This window comes from Falco biarmicus, chromosome 4, assembly GCF_023638135.1.
Source record: "Falco biarmicus isolate bFalBia1 chromosome 4, bFalBia1.pri, whole genome shotgun sequence".
Lineage (NCBI taxonomy): Eukaryota > Metazoa > Chordata > Aves > Falconiformes > Falconidae > Falco > Falco biarmicus.
The window spans coordinates 64,745,843-64,763,087 of NC_079291.1; the positions used below are offsets into that span (position 1 = coordinate 64,745,843).

The 17,245-nt window shown below is 55.0% G+C and overlaps 1 protein-coding gene across 1 annotated transcript in view; it reads right to left on the reverse strand.

Annotated features, from left to right (window-relative positions):
- The window catches only part of ADAMTS10 (ADAM metallopeptidase with thrombospondin type 1 motif 10), a 58,531-nt gene that overhangs the window by 7,952 nt on the left and 33,334 nt on the right, over positions 1 to 17,245 (reverse strand). The window contains exons 11-18 of the mRNA XM_056337600.1: positions 16,303 to 16,444; positions 12,703 to 12,810; positions 9,395 to 9,540; positions 8,901 to 8,964; positions 7,919 to 8,021; positions 1,663 to 1,796; positions 673 to 796; positions 50 to 130 (exon numbers count right to left, since the gene is read on the reverse strand). Of these exons, the coding sequence (XP_056193575.1) occupies positions 50 to 130; positions 673 to 796; positions 1,663 to 1,796; positions 7,919 to 8,021; positions 8,901 to 8,964; positions 9,395 to 9,540; positions 12,703 to 12,810; positions 16,303 to 16,444 (902 nt within the window). The remainder of the gene's footprint in view (positions 1 to 49; positions 131 to 672; positions 797 to 1,662; positions 1,797 to 7,918; positions 8,022 to 8,900; positions 8,965 to 9,394; positions 9,541 to 12,702; positions 12,811 to 16,302; positions 16,445 to 17,245) is intronic.

A 17,245-nucleotide genomic window follows, 5' to 3' on the forward strand; every position in this document is an offset into this window, starting at 1 on the left:
AGCAAGGGATGTCTGGCTGGGGTATCAGTATCCCCCAGCCCCATCTCACCTAGGTAGTTGATGGAGAGGTTCAGCTCCCGGACGTCAATGTGGACCGAGCCCTTGGGGATCTGGATCACCTCCTCGTAACCTGTGAGACAACCCAGTGCTGGTGAGTAGGGATGCTCAGGCCCCGAGCCCCAAGCCAACCCTGCCCTGGGCTGGATGGGAGCGGGTGCTACCCTGTTACCCAGGGGTTTAAACGCTAAAAGAGATGCTGGCAGTGCAGAGGTGTTTGTTCAGCCACCCGCTGCAATTAAATAGAAAAAGCACTACAGCCTGCCAGGAGAGAGGCTTGTTGTGATGGGACTGGCAGCGCTGGGGAGGTGCTGTGGAGCTGGGATCTCCATGGGCATCTCCACAGCCTGGCTTGAGGGAGTGTGAGCTGGGGAGGAGGGAAGCAGCTTGGCACTCTGTGTCAGGGACTTCGGTGCTGGCAGCGGCTGGGGCACAGCCTGGCTAGTGAACAGGAGTGCTTTGCTCCCTGCTTGCAGCCTCGTCCTACCCTTCGGGGTGTTTCTCTGGGATATGTCCTTGCCTGTCCTACGTGTCCCCAAGGAGCAGGTGAAGTCAAGGAGGGACTCGAGGGGGGGTTACACACCGGCTGCGCTGGCCAGGCCGCTTGCTCCCTACCTCCCTCCGTCAGGGACTGGTTGAAGACGCCCTCAACGGTCTCACAGGAGCTGCCGTCACCCCCACATACGCGACACTTGTCCTCCTTTGAGTCAGAGCCCAGGACACGGTCACAGCCCACATGCTGGAGGAAGGAGCAGCAGGGAATTAGCCGTCCTGGTGGGGCCTTGTATCCCCCACACCTGACCTGCAGCATCGCAGGGAACCCATCCCTGGGTTCCACCTTCACCCCCCTCCATTGCACCGTACACCAGGCAAGGCTCAGCAATGTCACCTCTGCGCAGCCCCAGCTTTCTGCCACTCCTCTCCAGGGACAGCCCTGGGGGGGTCTCTCTCCAAGGCTTGGGAGGGATGAGGTTAGGGTGCCTGTGCTGAGCTGGTAGAGCTGCAGCAGCCCAAGGGGAGCCATGTCCCTGCAACACCAGCATCACAGCAGTGAGCCCACGTGAACCAACTCTGCCCTGCTGCCATAGTATGTGGGCTAGCAAGCGGTACATGGGCTAGCAAGCGGTACGTGGGCTAGCAAGCGGGTCACCAGCCCGGCTGTGGCTACCTATGGTGAAATCCCCCTTTTGTTCTACAGTATATTCAGCCTCATAGAGACAAAAAGATGCCAGAGACAAAGGGAGAGAGACAGACAGAAGGGAGCCTGTCTGCCTGACTGCTGGGGGACATTTGCCACTCCCACAGTGCTTTCTTGTAATTAAACTTTTATAGCCCTCCAGATCCCATTTCAAGGGAAATATCAAGTGCCTGGGGCTACATGGACTATAAACGCAGAGACCCATCACTACCGCAGGCCAGCGTGGCACCCAGGGCATGGAGAGCAGACAGGCACAAGCCCAGAGGTGGATGTGCTCCTGCTCCCACAGCTGAACTGGGCACCCGGGCAGAGGGATACCCATGCAGGCAGGTGGAGGACAGCCCTCCCCTGCCCGGGGGTCTGCCCCTGCCTCCCCGTCCCAAGTCTGTCCCAGACCCTGGCAGCACCTTGCACTCCCCATTGACGCAGATGTCGTTGGAGTCCTGCCGGCACGGTGTCCCGTCCACCACAGCTGCAGCTCGTTCTGTGTAGAAGTTGAATCCCTCTGCCAGGCAGTTCAGGGAACAGGCTTTCACACCCCCTGGGAAAAAAATAAGATATTAAATCATGCCGTCAGGGTGACAGAGAAGAAAAATGTGGAGAGCCAGACCTGGATAACAGCTGCTTTACCCTCACCCTCCCCACACCTCCATCCTGTGCCTGGCCCACTGCACGGGTCCAGGTGCCCAGGAGGATGTCCCTGCCGAGTGGAGGGACCCTCAGAGGGACCCAGGCACCCTCCTTATTTCTTAGCACCGAGTCAAGACCCTTGAACTGGACACCGACACATGGCAAGACACTGTCCCTTCTGCACAGCCTGGAAAACATGGGCTGCATGTGATGGGCAAGGAAACAAACTGGCCTGTTGCTACGTGGTGTCAGTCACTCCTGGGCCTCCTGGCACTTTTCCAGGGCTGTTGACACCCTTGTGCCCATTTTACAGACAGGAAAACTGAGGCAGCAGCTCTTAAGTGACTTGTCCAAGGTTTTTCAGCCACTAGACCAGAGCAACTACATTTTTCAACTCCTAGACCAGTTACTAGGCTAGAGCAACCATTTCTTTCTGTTCACAGTTGGTGGATGCCGAGTCCTTCACAGAAGAGATGACAGTGACAGTGTGAGGACGAAGGGGAAGGATGCTCAATTTATAGCTAAAATACCTGCTTCCCAGCACCCTTGCTAAGGAACAGAGGCTAGATAGCTGGATATTGGCTTACGGGGCCTGGGAGCAGGACGTGGGACAGATTATGGAAGGAGACACCTGAGCAGAGCAGTTTCCTGCCTCCTCTCACTGGGTTTTATCAAATGCTGGTGCACATGGTGGCATGTGCTGCCTTTACTGAGCATCCCAAGGAGACCCAACAGCCTGCATGACCCTGGCAGGGAGATGCATGACTGGGCTGTGGCAGTTTGCTCCTGCAGGCACCAGCAACAGTTGTGAGCTGTGTGCCAGAGCTGGGAAGCACCTAGGTCCGGAGCAACTGAAATCTGCAAAACCTGCAACTCAATACGGCACATCAAATGGGCAGATGGGGAGGAGGGGTGGCCCAGCTGTGCCCGGGAGCACTCTAACACAGCTGGGGGAAGAAAGAGCAAATCCAAGAGAGAGAGGAACAGGAGGAGACAGGAGAGGGGAATTCAGCAGCTTGAAGGCATGCTGTTGAGCAGGATGCCTGGGCAGGCCCCTGGGGAAGGGAACTCAATCAACCCTCCCAGAGCACCCAGGCTCTCCACCGCCTGGTGCCTGGTGCAGAAGCTGCAGGGCCACCAAGTGGGACAGCGCAGGCATGACCCCAAAAACTTACAGCCATCTAACCATGGCGTGCCTATGCCCCAGGTCTGTCCAGCCAGACCTCAGGTGCAAAACACCACCAGCAAGCCAAGAAAACACGAGTCACAAGGGTCTTACGCTGGCTGTGTGAACTTCCAGCTTGGAGAGGCCGTGCCACTGAGCCCCGTAGGCAACCACATACCCCACACATGCAGCTGTCCCACCAGCCTGGGAGACGGGCTTGTGCTGGCCCTGCCTCAGATGGATCTGTGATTTAGCCAGTGCTTGCTGGCTTGAGAGCATCTCTCCTGCCTGTGGCCTCGCTCCTGGCTGGCCGTGTGCTCCATCAGCTGCACTGGGACCCTTCATCCCTGGCAGCTCTCTAAGGCTGAGCTCTCTTCTGCCATCACTGGAGCGCAGAGCTATGAAACAGCCAGAAACCTGAGCTTTTGTGTCAGGGCTCTCAGATGGGTTTGCTAAGCTACTCGCATGCACTCCCTATTCACTTCCTTGTCTCCAGCTACAAGGAAAAGTGAGACCCACTGCAGACACCTTGCTGCAGTTCTCTGGTGGGCAGCTAACACCTGCCACAGCTTGTTTCTGTCTCGGTCCCAGCCTTGGCTCCATTTTAGTAGCTCCCAATTAGTTGCATGATCCTCCTTTCTATCGTAACTCCTCACTGCCGCTGCCCCATGCCCAGGCTGGTGCCCAGCCTCCTCCAGCAACAAGCAGCCTCGAGCATAATCGTCACAGCCTTGAAAGTGGAGCCCCTGGGGAAAACTGGAATGAAAGGAATAATAAGCCAGAGGAAAAACAAAAAGGAAAGAAAAGAGAGAAAATAAAAGATTGGGGATTGGCGGTATGAGGCCAAATTTATTCCTTTGCCTTAAGTGCCCTGACTTTGTTACAGGGCTGCAAAAATGGTGCAAGTGCATGAACCCAGCTCATCGCAGAGTCAGGGGTGTTCACGGGGGTTTCTGCATTGGCCTCCCCTTGCTGGAGCCCAGGAGGACTTGTGTGCATGCAGGCTTACATCCCTAACAATTTAACCCTCTTAAAGGCAAGATCAGCAGAAGGAGGAAGGCGTGTGGAAGAGATCAAGCCCTCTATGCTGGGACAGCTGCCCGGGCTCCAGCCTGACACTGGCAAAGACCCACTGCTGCCAGTGCAGGCCCTGTATCCCAGTGGCTCCGACCATCTCCCGTGCACAGAGGGAGCCAGGGAAGCAGCTGCTGGGCAGGGGAAACAGCACCCATCACTTTCCTGCCTGCGAGAGCTGACAGCAGCTGCTGGACTTGTGGGGGCCATGCATGGGGCTGGGTCTTGTGGTCCTGTGATCATGCTGCCACCCAGCTGCTGCTCCATGTGGGATGAATCCCTGCTAGCTTTCCTCATCTAGCCACTTAGGAAAGGTGAGGCAAAGGATGGGGCAGGAGAAGCTGCAGTGCCTGTTGTCGCTGTGCAAGGTGGACCCACCCCCACAGCAGAAGAGCCCACTTCCACAGGGACACCCTCAGCCTGCCCACTGCCTGGTGAAGTTACTAACTGACTGGAAAACGAGGAGCAGACAAGACCATACCACCCTGAAAGGCACAGGGTCTGCTATACACACCGTGCGGGTCCCCAGCCCCCTGCTCCCACAGAGGTGAACCCCCTGGCCATGCACCAGCCCCCTGGCCGTGCACCAGCCTGCAGGCAGCTGCCCACACTTTGCTTTGGGCTTAACAGCCTAAGATCAGCAACAGCCAGGTCTGCCGTGGGTGCTCCTTGCAATCTTTAATAAAGCTATTAGAACAGAATAGAATAGCACATTTTCAGTTGGCTGCGCGGTGCCTCATGTTTTGTTCCTCCTGCCTGCCCGGTCCCATAAAGGAATTAAAGTGCATTACAATTTATGATGAGCAATCTCCTGTTTTCTGCAAGCCCCTGCTCCTCCCCATCCCTCTCCCAGCCCCATGAGCTGCTCCACTCTCCCTTGGCTCTCGCATCCGCCAAGAGCAAAATGAATAACTAAGCGAATAAAGCAAAATAAACAAACAATTAAAGTCACATTCCACGAGGTATCTGCTGACTGTTGAGCTCTGAAAGGCTGAGCTCAGCGCTTCTTGCTGGAGCTGTGTCTCGCGATCCCGGGGTCTGGGCTCCAGGACTGTTATTAATCACCACCAGGCAAACAGGCCGTACCAGCCCCGTTCAAAACCCGACCTCAACTTGCCAGTGACCCGGTGGCTGGCGTCAGGCTTTCAGTGGGTGGCTCCTTCCCATCCCAGATTCTCTGCGGAATTGGTGTCCTCCCCCATCCAAGCCAGTGGGATGCTGCTTGTCTTCAGGGTGGGGATGCTCCATGCCCAGGACATTTCCCTGAACTGTCGTGGGGCCAGAGTCTGACGGGCAAATGGCAAAAGCACCCCTGCACCACCACACCTTTCAGCTCAAGGGTGCAGTGCCAAAGGCAGTGGCTGGGCTGAGCAGGGGAAGAGGCTCAGCAGAGGGCCAGGGCAGTGAATGGCTCCTAAAGCAGGAACACATGCCCAAAACCTACCTGAAGAGCAGACATGCCACCAGCGGGAGGGCAGAATGCCCAGGGACAAGTCTGCCAGCCAGGATGGGCCCTGGGGGGCTGCTTGTGCCAGTGAGGAGGGAGGAACTGACACTCACCACCCTAGAACTCACCAGGCACCGCTGGAAGAGCCCTGGAGGGAGTGAGGGAGATGATGTCCAGCCCTTGTTGCCTCCCCAGTGCTGAGGTAGGGATGCCTGCCAGCACAGAGGCTGCAGGGTGAAAACACCAGCCTTGAGAGCAAAACATCCGTGGCAAGGGGAAGACAAGAGAGCATTGTTTCCTGGGGGTCTGATCTGCGACAGGGATGCTCCCTGCCTCCCCCATGGATGTACCTCTGACACCTGAATAAAACCAAGTATCACAAAATCCTGCAGGCAAGTGAAGATTCAAGTACTTGTGCTGCTGAAGTTATAGTCATTGAATCACAGAGGGGTTTGTGTTGGAAAGGACCTTTTAAGACCACCTAGGACAACCATCCTTGCCATCAGCAGGGACACCTTCCACTAGGTCAGGTTGCTCAGAGCCCTGTCCAACCTGCCCTTGAACCTTCCTTCCAGGGATGCCCTTCCAGGGATGGGGTATCCACAGCTGCTCTGGGCACCCTGTGCCAGCGCCTTGCCACCCTCGTATACCATTTCTTCCTTATATCCACCCTAAATGTACCCTCTTTCCATTTGAGACTGTTGCCCCTCATGCTGTCACTACAGGCCTTAGTCAAAAGTCTCTCTCCGTCTTTCTTATAAACCTTCTTCATGTATTGAACAGCTGTAATCAGGTCTCCCCAATCCTGACAGAGTGCCCAGACTCGGGCACAGAAGTTTGTAGGTGGAGGGGAACAGTGATTCCCACCTTCATGATCCCAGCTGACGAGGGTCCAGTGTGGACAGCCCATGCCATGAAGAGCTGATCCTGCTAATCCAGGCTGACAGCTCCCAGGCAGGTGTGTGCCAGCATGTAGGATTTCTCAGGAGCTGGGATACTGATGCTTTCTGGCCAGGGGCTTGGCTCTGAGAACTGGCTGAGGAGTTGCAGCTTCCAGCACCCCTCTACTCGTGTGAACGTGCCTCAGTCTCCCTACTTGGGTCACTGCAGAGGAGGAGTGATACCTTTTGACACTGAATAAACAAAACATAACTGCTAAACACCACAGCTCCTTGTGACCATTACCTACAGCCAACCTGGAAAGCTGAGACAGACAGCTCCCAGATCCCTTCAGGACATGACTGTGGCAACGCTCACAGCCTCCTGGGAAGGGGACAGGTTTCACCACCTTATTTTATGGAAGAGGAAGCTGAAGCAGAGAGAGAGGAAAGGGCATTTTTTTGAAAGCCAAAGCAAAAATCCATGTCAGAGCCAGATTATAATTCAAGGGCCGATGTTCAACTGGCCAGCCATCCCCTGGACTCAAACCACTGGGCCATGCCTGGGGAAGAGAGAGGTCCAAACAAGGGCAGATCCAGCCTGCGGGGCTGTCTTCCACCTTGGCTTCCATTGGGGTCTTTGTGTGACTTACTGCTTTGCAATTTTATTACATTTTTATTGATCCATCCCCTGCAGCCTCAGCACATCTGCTCCAGCTGCAGGAGCCCCGCTGGGAGGTGTGCTTATTTACACAGCTGTGAAGGATTTCCCCAGTCAAGTTCATTAACTACATGAAGGAGACGCGCTGTTCTTTCTCATTATTAAGAGATTTCTGCCCCAGAGGCCTCCTCCTGCCCTCTCTCCTCGCCAGACACTTCTGCAGGACACAGGAGGACTGACCCTGGGAAACGGGGAGTGCTGCTCTTTGGAGGATCCATCAGTTTGCATCCTTTCTCCCTGTGCAGGAACTAGAAGCTTTACCTGCCTGTGCAGGGAGGGCTGCACTGTTTTCTCCCCATCAGGGAGAACTGGACACTAACTGGACACTAACAACTCCCTTCTCTTGACTGTCTTCCTCTTTGCTCCCTCAGCAGTTAAGGAAACAGACTTGAGGAAAGAAGCTAAACAGCTCTGATGCTGCTGGAATTGTTTCTGGCACAGCAATGAGGTTAAAGGGCAATTGCACAGGGGTAAGTGCCCCAGGACGGGTGGCTCGGCATGATGGTCATGGGCCAGTGCCAGGAGGGATGCATGTTGATCTGCCATTGTGCAAGGGGGAGGCAGCATGCCCTGAGAACACAGAGTGGGCAGCCTGCGGGACTTGGGCTAGTGGAGATGGTAACTGCCCACCAGACCACTTAGACCATGAGACCTGTCCCTGCAGAGAGTTGGGGAGAGCAAAGCCCTGCACAGCCCTGCTCCAGTTCTGCCTGGGCCCAGGGATGCTCAGCCCAGCCCCAGCACTCACCTCCACGGTACGTCTTCCAGGTGTAGTACTTCCCTCGGAAGGGGACGTTATCGAATTCGGCACATTGCAGCTCTCTGAAGTCCTGGGAGCCCGGCGGGCAGTCCTGTGGCCACACAGCCAGCGATCAGAGCATTGGCAGAAGCAGCCTGCCTTATCCACTAGGTGGGCATGAGCTGCTCCAGGGCTCGCAGCGGCAACTAACACCAGCCCTTCAAGGAGACGGGACACCAGCCCTGACAACCGGACACTGCTACAGTACGGCAGAAGCATCCTTCCTGCAAAGCCAGGCACTATTTGCAGACTAACGGCATGAGCCCTTGGCCCCAGCGGGTCTGCCTGCAGATCAACACTTGCTCCTGTGAGCAACCCTTTAAAGCTAGGTGTCAAGCCCAGGGGAAGCGACGGGGAGCCATCTACTTTCCTCACTTCCAGCCTGTGAACATTAAAAGCTACCATTTCCCAGGTCCAAAGCTTCACTGAGCTTCCCTGCAGCGCAGTTATTCCTCTGCTCCCCTTGAGATTTACCCCTCAGCCCTGGGAAACAGGGTGCTACACTGCATTTCGTGAGCTGCTTCCACCTGACCAGGCCTGGACTCACAGCGTGCAAGAGGCAGTTGCTGTCATGTTAGTGCTGGAAGCCTCTGATCTCTCCTCCTTTGCCTCACTACCTTTTTGGGCCCCTTCTTGATGCCGAAGCCCCGCAGGTACGTGTCGCCCACCCACCTCCTGTGCCAGCTCACAGCCGGTGCAGGCGTGCATCGTCCTGCTCGGCTTTCCCCACTGTGGGATTGCTGCTGGCACAGCGTGTCTCGCCCCCACCCAGCCACCTCCTCCTGTGAGGTGCAACGGCTGCACAAACACCCCGCATCTGTGTGGAGAGGGCTCATCCCTGTCTCCTTGCTGCGACACAGCGCTGCCTGCCCCACTGGCAAAGCCCTGCCAGCCCACCGCTGCTCCTCTCCCCGTGCCCAGCAGTACTCACATCAGTGTTGCAGGACCGGTACCGCTTCCTCTCTCCCAGGCAGTACTTCCCTCCGATTGTGGGCCTGCCAAACAAACCAGGAATGAGATGGGAGAACCAGCTTAGGGCACTAAGCCATCTTTGTGGCAGGCAGCTGCCCCAAGTTTGAAGGAGCACCATGGCTTTTCCCAGACCTGCTCTGCTGCAAGGATGGATGTTGCCTGGAGGGGCTACTGCAGAAGCGCAGCTGCCAGCAAACCTCCCGTACTCAGCTGCAAGGGTACTGGGCAGTCGTGCGAGTGATTTGGGTCTGTGGCTGCAGACCCAGCACCAAAGCACGAGCACTGAGCTGCTGTGAAAGCAGGACATGGGATCTGCGTGCAGGGGCCAAGACCCTTGTGGGAACTGAGCTGTGCAGGCATTCGGCTGCTGCCTTTCCTGCTGACCGAACAGCAATGCCGCACAGCCAGGACAAGGCAGGGCCACCCAACATGGCCACGCATGTGTACACCTACCGCGGGCTGTCGCAGTGGCGAATGGATGATGATACACCTCCGCCGCATGTCCTGCTGCACTCTCCCCAGGACGACCAGGCTCCCCAGGCACCATCCACACCCTCCGGACGGGTGCCGAAGGGCACACACTCCCTCTTGTAGCACCACTGCAGAAAGACAGAGCTTTAAACACCCTCGGCACACGGTCTCCTTCTCCCAGAGCGCTCCCCAGCCTCCATCAGACACGGCAGCCAGTTCAGGGCTAGGATCTGTTTTGATCCTGTGAAATGTGAACTCACTGGCCACGGAGCCAACGTCTCCATTGCAGAGGGCATTTGTTTCTCCCTGGGCGCCCCCTCCTCCAAGTCACACCGTCGCTATTTGCACGTGCTGCATACTCAGGGTTCGCAGGGATGCTGGGACCAGTGCCCCCACTCCCAGCCCCCTGTGCACCACCCTGTGGAGCAGGCGGCCACGGGCAAGTGGGTCACATCCCCACCTCTCCTCTAAAGGGGTCCTGGGCACGTGAGTCAATCAGGGTGGCACACGTTGCGAACAGGGATATGGAAGAGCACACACCTCACTGCCTGTAAAAGCACATTGCAACAAGTCCCAGGTGGGACTGGGACCAAAGCTGCTGCTGCTGGGCTGCAGGGCCAGGATTCCTGTGGGACACAGACACCCTCACCGCCAGCTACTTCCAGGAAGAAGCGAGTTTTGTACGTGTACTTGGAGCTCAAGTTATGGTTAATGTGTTAAAATGACGAAATGTACAAAGGGTCCAGGTTAAAATAAAGGTTCGATTGTAGTAATGACGTTATGTCATTGTTCTGCTGAGGATTCTTAAAGAGTCCGTCTGTCCCCATCCTACTGGGTGACAGATGCTCACAGAAACTTGCCTATGAAATATTTCCCTTGGACCTGGAAAGTGTCCTGCACCCCCTGGAGTCAACAGTGATGCAAGGAGTGGGCCACTGCCAGAGCCACTGCCCATTGCTGTTCTCTGGGCACAGTGCCGGACACCATGCCTCAGGGGCTGAGATAATCCCAGGAAGGAAGAAACTGCTGTGTGCTCCTTCCAGGGGCTGATAACCCACCCTGGAGCTGTTGGCATGGCCTCTCCTGGCTCCTTCTGAGCCAGGTTCTCCACGGGCAGCACAGCCGGCAGGGAAAAATGAACCATGGCCTCCCAGGCCACTCAGCCAGCGACCTCCTTGTGCGCCAGTGCCCTTCCAGAGGTGCAATCCTGTGCAGAGGAGATGATCTGCAGGCACAGCCTTTCTGGTGTCCTTGCTGTTGCTCCAGACCTGGAGGTGCTGGTGCTGCTGCTTCTGCCCAGGAGCCTGGCCAGCCCCTGCAAACCCCTCCATGCACTCAGGGCTCTTGAGAGCACCAGCGATGGGCTCTGCCCTTGCACCCTGGCTGCCAGGGGCAGAACCTGGCTTGCTCTCCTGCGGCAAGAATGGACACGTGCTGCCTGTGAGACAGATATGAGCTGGGGGCATGTGGGGAAGGAGGATGCATAACAGAAGACATCCTCACAGGATGCAGTGACCATAACCTGTGTAACGAGTACTTGATTAATGGAAATAATAATTAAATAAAAGATAAAACCAAACCCAAAACAGTCAGGGAAGGAGCCAGCAAGACAGTGGACCCGCTGTCTGAGCAGCCAGGCTGCTGGGAGCACCCCTAAGGCAGCAGGAACTACCACCAGATCCAGGCCTGAAGTCACCCACTGTGGGTTCTTGGGGTAAGACAGGTGAAGCTGTAACAACCACAGGGGATCAGTTATAAAAAAACCCCAAAAACAAAAAACAAAAAGGGAGAATTTGGGAGAAGGAAACAACTTGAGATCTGGGATGTGAACACAGCCCCCATCCAACAAAGTTTGGCTCAGTCTTCCCCTCCCACTGCTTCCCTAGCTGGGTGGCAGAGCACAGAAACTCACCCTATCTCTCCCTTAATCTTGCATACCTGAAATAGCTTCTATGCCCTGATCCCTCCCCTCTGCTCTCCCCAGCTGGAAAGGGAGAAGCCAGGGCAGACCTCCAAGAGCTGCTCCCACCAGGGGTTGAGGTCTGAGGGCTCAGCTGGCTGGCGAATGCAGGGGCTACCAGCCAGGAGCTCCAGCTGGTAAAGGTGCAGAAACTTAATACACTTCTGAAGCATAAATTAATATAAAAGGATAAACAGAGGCACAGGAAGGCAACTGGGCGTTCAGACTGAACATCTTCACTGGGAATAGCTGACGTGAGTCCTGTGGGCTGTGACTGCTTGTCACTTCACTTCTCTTAGGACTTTTGAAGAGCCCCTGTTAAAAACAACTAAGTGGAAGAAGAAGAGATATTTAAAAGTTGGAAAAGCTGCTAAAAAAATGCTGACTAGTAGAAAAAACCTGCCATTGTATATGGTGAATCTCCAGCAGCAGGGATGTTTAGCCCCAGGAGCTGTCTACTCCTTTTTGCTCTAATTTCCAGCAGAACTAAGATGACTGTTTGCAAAGAATAATGCATTTGTCAAAGCCATCCTCTTTCCTGCACATCAGCTTCTCTAGCTTCTTAAAGACTTGAAATTACTCTTGAATTTCTTGGGAATTATTTTTCCTCCAGTGGAAAAACACATACCCATTTAATGGAGAATGTCCCAACCCTGATTCTCCATTGTCCCAATTATTATTGTTTGCAAAAGTGCTTTGTTTTAACAGTGCTACACACTCGCTTTATATTGGCATAAATGGGTGTAGGAGGTGCAGGGAATGAAGCGAAACCGTCAGGTCAAAATTCACTTTCAAAACATGAAAAATCCTCCCTCAGCTGAGCCTGAAAAATAGTTTCATCATATCTAGCCTTGCAAGGCAGTTTTTCACAAGTTCCTCTGAACGCATGTTATAAATCCGTTGTCCCTCTTGGGGAAACTGGGGCAAAAATCACTTTTCTCAGGAGAGCCAGGAGACTGCAGCAGACCTGGGAACAAGACGTTTATCTAAAGCACATCACATTGCTTGAGGTCACCTTACTCTGCCTCCTAGGTGAGACCGTGAAGCTCGCTGGAGCAGGGACTTCATATTCTGCATTTCCAGCAATATGCAAGATTATCTGTACTTCGGGGTGATCATGGGCCCCTGGGCTCCTTGGCACATCCCAGCCTCCCTCCATGCCCATGGGGAGGGTGGGGGTGGCTCCAGGCTCTGGGCGGCAGGGGAGGCCAGCCTGGTGGGTGCTTTTAAATCAACTCCACGCTCACCAATGCAAACAATAAATCCTGGTTATCACTGGAAGAGGGATTCAGTCACTGTCAACTTGCTGTGGTGCCCTGGGCTTCCTTACCCCCTTTTCAATGGTGTTGGTCTGGCATATGGTCCCTTCAGCAGCAGGGATGCTGTTGGTTATGCAGCGGTTGCTTTTACTCAGACACCATAACTCACTGCAGACTTCCTGGAAAGAGAGAGATTTTGGGGGAGAGAGGGGGAGGGAGGAAGAAAGAGACAAAGAAACAAAGCTGAGATTAGGATTTGCTTGTGCTTGGGGCTGCGAGGCTGGGGCAGCAGCACACCAGTGCACTTAAGAAGCACCAGCTGAGCTGGGACACAGGGACAGGAGTATTTTCAGCACGGTGGGGGAAAATGAGATCACATCTTGCAAGGTATTGCTAGCTGCAGTCACCCTAAGGCCAGCTCACCCCCTTCTCTGGACTAGGCTTAAGCACTTCTGAGGCTGGGGATCTCTGGAGCTCCCCCGCCAGCCCACACAGCCCAGCCTGGTCTTTGTGCCACAGAGGACACATCTGCTTGGACATCCCAGTGTGAGGCCCGAGCTAATCCCACTGTGCTCCACCTTTCCCCTCATCCCAGGGCTGAGGGTTGGTCTCTTTTTTGGGTCTGTGCAGTGGAGGCTGAGCACAAGGGCCCACTCCTAGCACCTGCCATGAACCTCCCTATGCCATGTGGGTCCAGACCTGCCACACGGATCCAGATCTGCCTCTGTGGGAAGCTGGGACTCCCCAGGAGCATCAGCACAGCACACCTGTCATCTCCTGCTACAGGAATGCACTGCAGGTCACAGCGAGACTACCTCGTGTACTGGCAATGTCCAACCAGCCTAACAGTCCTAAAGGGAAGACTCCTCTGGAAGATTTTAGAGCCATTGTTAGAACAATCAAAATAATGCCAGACAGCAAACTAGCCCTTGAGCAGCTTCAGAAGTCTCTGCTAGGTGCAGTTGGGTCCATTGAGTGATACTAGGTTGAGGACTTCAGACCTCTTTCCAGGAGGTTTCCTGAGATGCAGATCCTGAGCTTCAGCCCATCCTGACCTCTCACGAGTGCCAGTAAACAAAAAGCTTCCCTTGGCTGTTCCAGAACCCACCCAAAAGTTAGATCCATGACAGAGACTCGGCAAAGTTGTCACCGCTGCTAAATCTGGCAGTCCAGGCCCTTTGAACCTGCTTTGCCACTAAATCAACCAGGCTGGACTTGCAAACTGCAAAGCAGCACCTAAAATCCAGAGCCAGTTTCCTGCCAGGTCACCATCCTGCTCCTATTGCTACTGAAAAGCCTACGGAAAACGCTGCTGTTTCAGAGACCAGCCTGCCCCGACTTAGGTTATACCTGAAAGCATTGCACAGGTTCACACTGTCAGCAACAGAAACTGTCTCGAGATGTGACAGCAGAACCCCAACAGCCACGGCTGCTGCTGCTGCGCTTCAAGCACATGCCAGCACCACTGTCAGCGCACACCAATGCCACAGCACGGGCTGAAGGACCTGCCGTGCTCCGTGCTGCATGCTCCGGTGTGGAACAGTGACTGCTTGGCCTCATGCCTGCCCCTAAGGCAGCATGACCTGCATGAGAGCTCCGGTGGGCTGCCTGCCTGCAGTCAAGTATCAGCCTGTTCATTGTCTCTGGGCTTGGTTCAGCCTTCCAGCAAGGCATTCCTCCACCCCGCCAAGGGCTGTGCTCTGAACAGTAACCAATACCCCCGCAGGACAAACTGACTCAACGACTGGGAATCCTCTGTGCTGGTACCAAAAGGGGTGAAAAGATGAGCCTGGGATTTCTCTGCTTCCCTCCTGTTCATGGAGTTGTGACAGCAGAGTGTCACAGGGCAAGCTGGCAAAGGAAAATACTGCAGAGTCTGTGCCGAGGACTGCAGCTCCAAGACAAAGGGATTTTGGTTCCCAACTCCTTTGCCAAAGCCCACCTACAGCTGGCTTTAAGCAGTGAAAGAAGAAAGTCTCTCCCATCTTCAGAAGGCGTCTACACCTCCATACTGCTCTTGCAGAAGTAGGAGCTCCTGTACAGTCTCCTCTCTGTGTTACCAAGGGAGAGGACTTTCCAGCTTCAACCACTGAGGTGTGTTTGCTCTGTCCTTGTGATACCTACTCATCACCCGCTGTGCCGGCATGGAGGAAGGGATGCTGCTGCGCTGGCGCTGTCACCCTGCAGTTTGTTTACATGGGGCACAGGATGGGTGGGCTTCCACATTTACCCAGATTTATCTGCATGCACTGGAGCCCTTACACCCTTTGGGTATCTCTCCCAAACCGCAGGCAAGACAGGCTGGGCTAGAAGGTCATCACAAGGACATCTTGTGCTTTTGTCATCCTTGTATATATACAGGAAGTGTCTGCCTAAGTTAAAAATTAGCTGGGAAACAGGCATGTAAACGTGGAAAGTTTCCATTCCACCGCCTCTGGCTCCGCTGAGGAGGGGTGCAGAGTGCACTCAGCACCACCTGACAACAGATACCACAACCAGGTTATCTGGATCCAGACTTCTCCTGCTGCTGCCCTGGGCACCTCATAAGACTGCATCTGCCCCATGTCCAGCGGGCTCTGGGCCCCTGGGCCATGTCAAAAGACAGCACTGGATCAGGGAGAGACAAACTTTGCCCTTTGTTCACCAAGATGAGCTGGTGAGATCACCAGGAGGTGGTTTAGTGTTTAACCATACCAAATAGATGAACACTCAGCGTGACAGGCTGGTTTACATTGGGTCACTTCAATGGCAGCATTGTGCTTGTATTTACACGCTTGCAAGAGAAACTAAACCCTGACCTGATATCAGATAAACCCTGACCTGATATCAGATCACAGAAAGCCGTGTAAATATGTGAAACCTTTCCAGGGCTTGGACTGGGGTGAGTACATGTACATGTGTGTCCGTCAGACAACACAACTGTCTGTGTATCTCAGTGCTGGCTCCTCTGTTTTATCAGTGGCAAAATGGATGCATTAAGGAGTTTAATTAGCCCTTCAGTGCAGACACTTCCTCCTCACCACTGTGCTCAGATAGTTGGCGATGTCCAGCACCTTAAGAACAGCAAAATGTCAGGCTGAGATCCAGGAATACTCTTTCCCCCTGAAACAACCTCTCCTTTCAGTGGTTTCCTGGATTCAGAGGTCAGAGGATGGCAGTGTGATGGCAGGGGTGGCTTGGGTGGGCAGCTGTCCCTCAGACGTACCTACGGCACATCGTCCCCACCTCAACCTGGAAGAAAGCTGTTTCTCCTCCTAGGTTTGTGCGAGCAGCATAATGATTTCTAGTAAGGTTTATGAAAAATATGTCTGCGTACAAAGCCCCGATGCGAGGGGCATTTGGATGAGGGGACTGCGGCTTCACTTTTAGCTGCAACCCTTGGGGACCCGCAGCAGCCAAGGTATCAGGCAGAGGCAAGAGATCTCTTCCCATGCGACTAACCGGACAGAAACTGAGCTGGGGTCAACCTTTGTGGATAGGTAACAGCCTCCTCTGTCCTCTCACAGGGAAGCAAGGCAAAAAGCTCACAGGGAACATGCCAGTGCCCTTCATTTGAAGCAGAACAGCAAAGCGATGTGGGCAGCAGAGGAACAGCCCCACGGCCCTTTGCCCTTGTAGGTCCCATCCTCCACCCCCTGGGAACCAAATAGTAAAGCAGGAAGGCTCTCTACCCCGTATTTACACTGGCGAGATTTAACTCCGTACTGGAAACGGCACTGCTCATCTGCATCATAGGCCTGTCCTGGAGCCACCGTTGGGTAGATAAAGTCTTGCTTGGGAGGAGCGTTGTTCAGGCATAATCCCATCCCGGAGCTGGAAACAAGAGAAGAGGATCAGAGCTCAGAAAGGTTTGCAGGAGAGCATGGTGGTGGGGGACTGGCAGCAGGCACCCCCAGCTCCGCATGGGGCTGAGCTCTCACACGCTTGGCTGCTTGGGGCTGGGGGGATAACTCTACTGGCCTCCCCAGGCAAAACCACTGCTGAAAAAGTGCTCTGAAGTCTTCCCGTCCTGCCCTCAGGGCTCGGAAGCACACGCTGGTTCACTAGAAGTTTTAATCTGAGGGTTTTGCAGGCTATGGCCAGCCCCTGGCTGTCCCCGCAGGGTCTGGGGCCAGCAGAGCGCGCGTGGCGGCGTGTGCCCAGGACCCTCGCGTGGGGGGCGGGTGGGCGGTGGGGCTGCCCCCCCCTCCCCCCCAGCTGCAGAACCCCAGCTGAAAGCAACCGGAGATGCTGAGTGCAGAGAGCTTCTCTCTCCAAGCCCGTCCTTCTGCATGCCAGAGCTTTGTAGGAGCGTCCAAATTTCGCAAGAAACACGCCTTTCCCTCCCCCTTCCTTGCTGCTCTCCGAGCTCTTCCTAAATCAAGGCCCCTGTCACCACTCCCCCAGCCCCAAATCCTGGGGTCTTGCGTGCACCACAGCCTTGACCTGGCAGAGGCTGCTGGGGCTGTGCTGAGGACGGGGTGGTCAGCACGACCCGCCGAGAGGGCCCACATGAACTCACCGTCCTCTGCCAGCCCCGGCGAGACCTCGGGGTTACCTGAGGACAAGGCAGCCTCCGCCGCAGCGCTTTCCCGGCGCTGTCCATGCAACATGCCTTGCTGTGGTGTGCGTCCA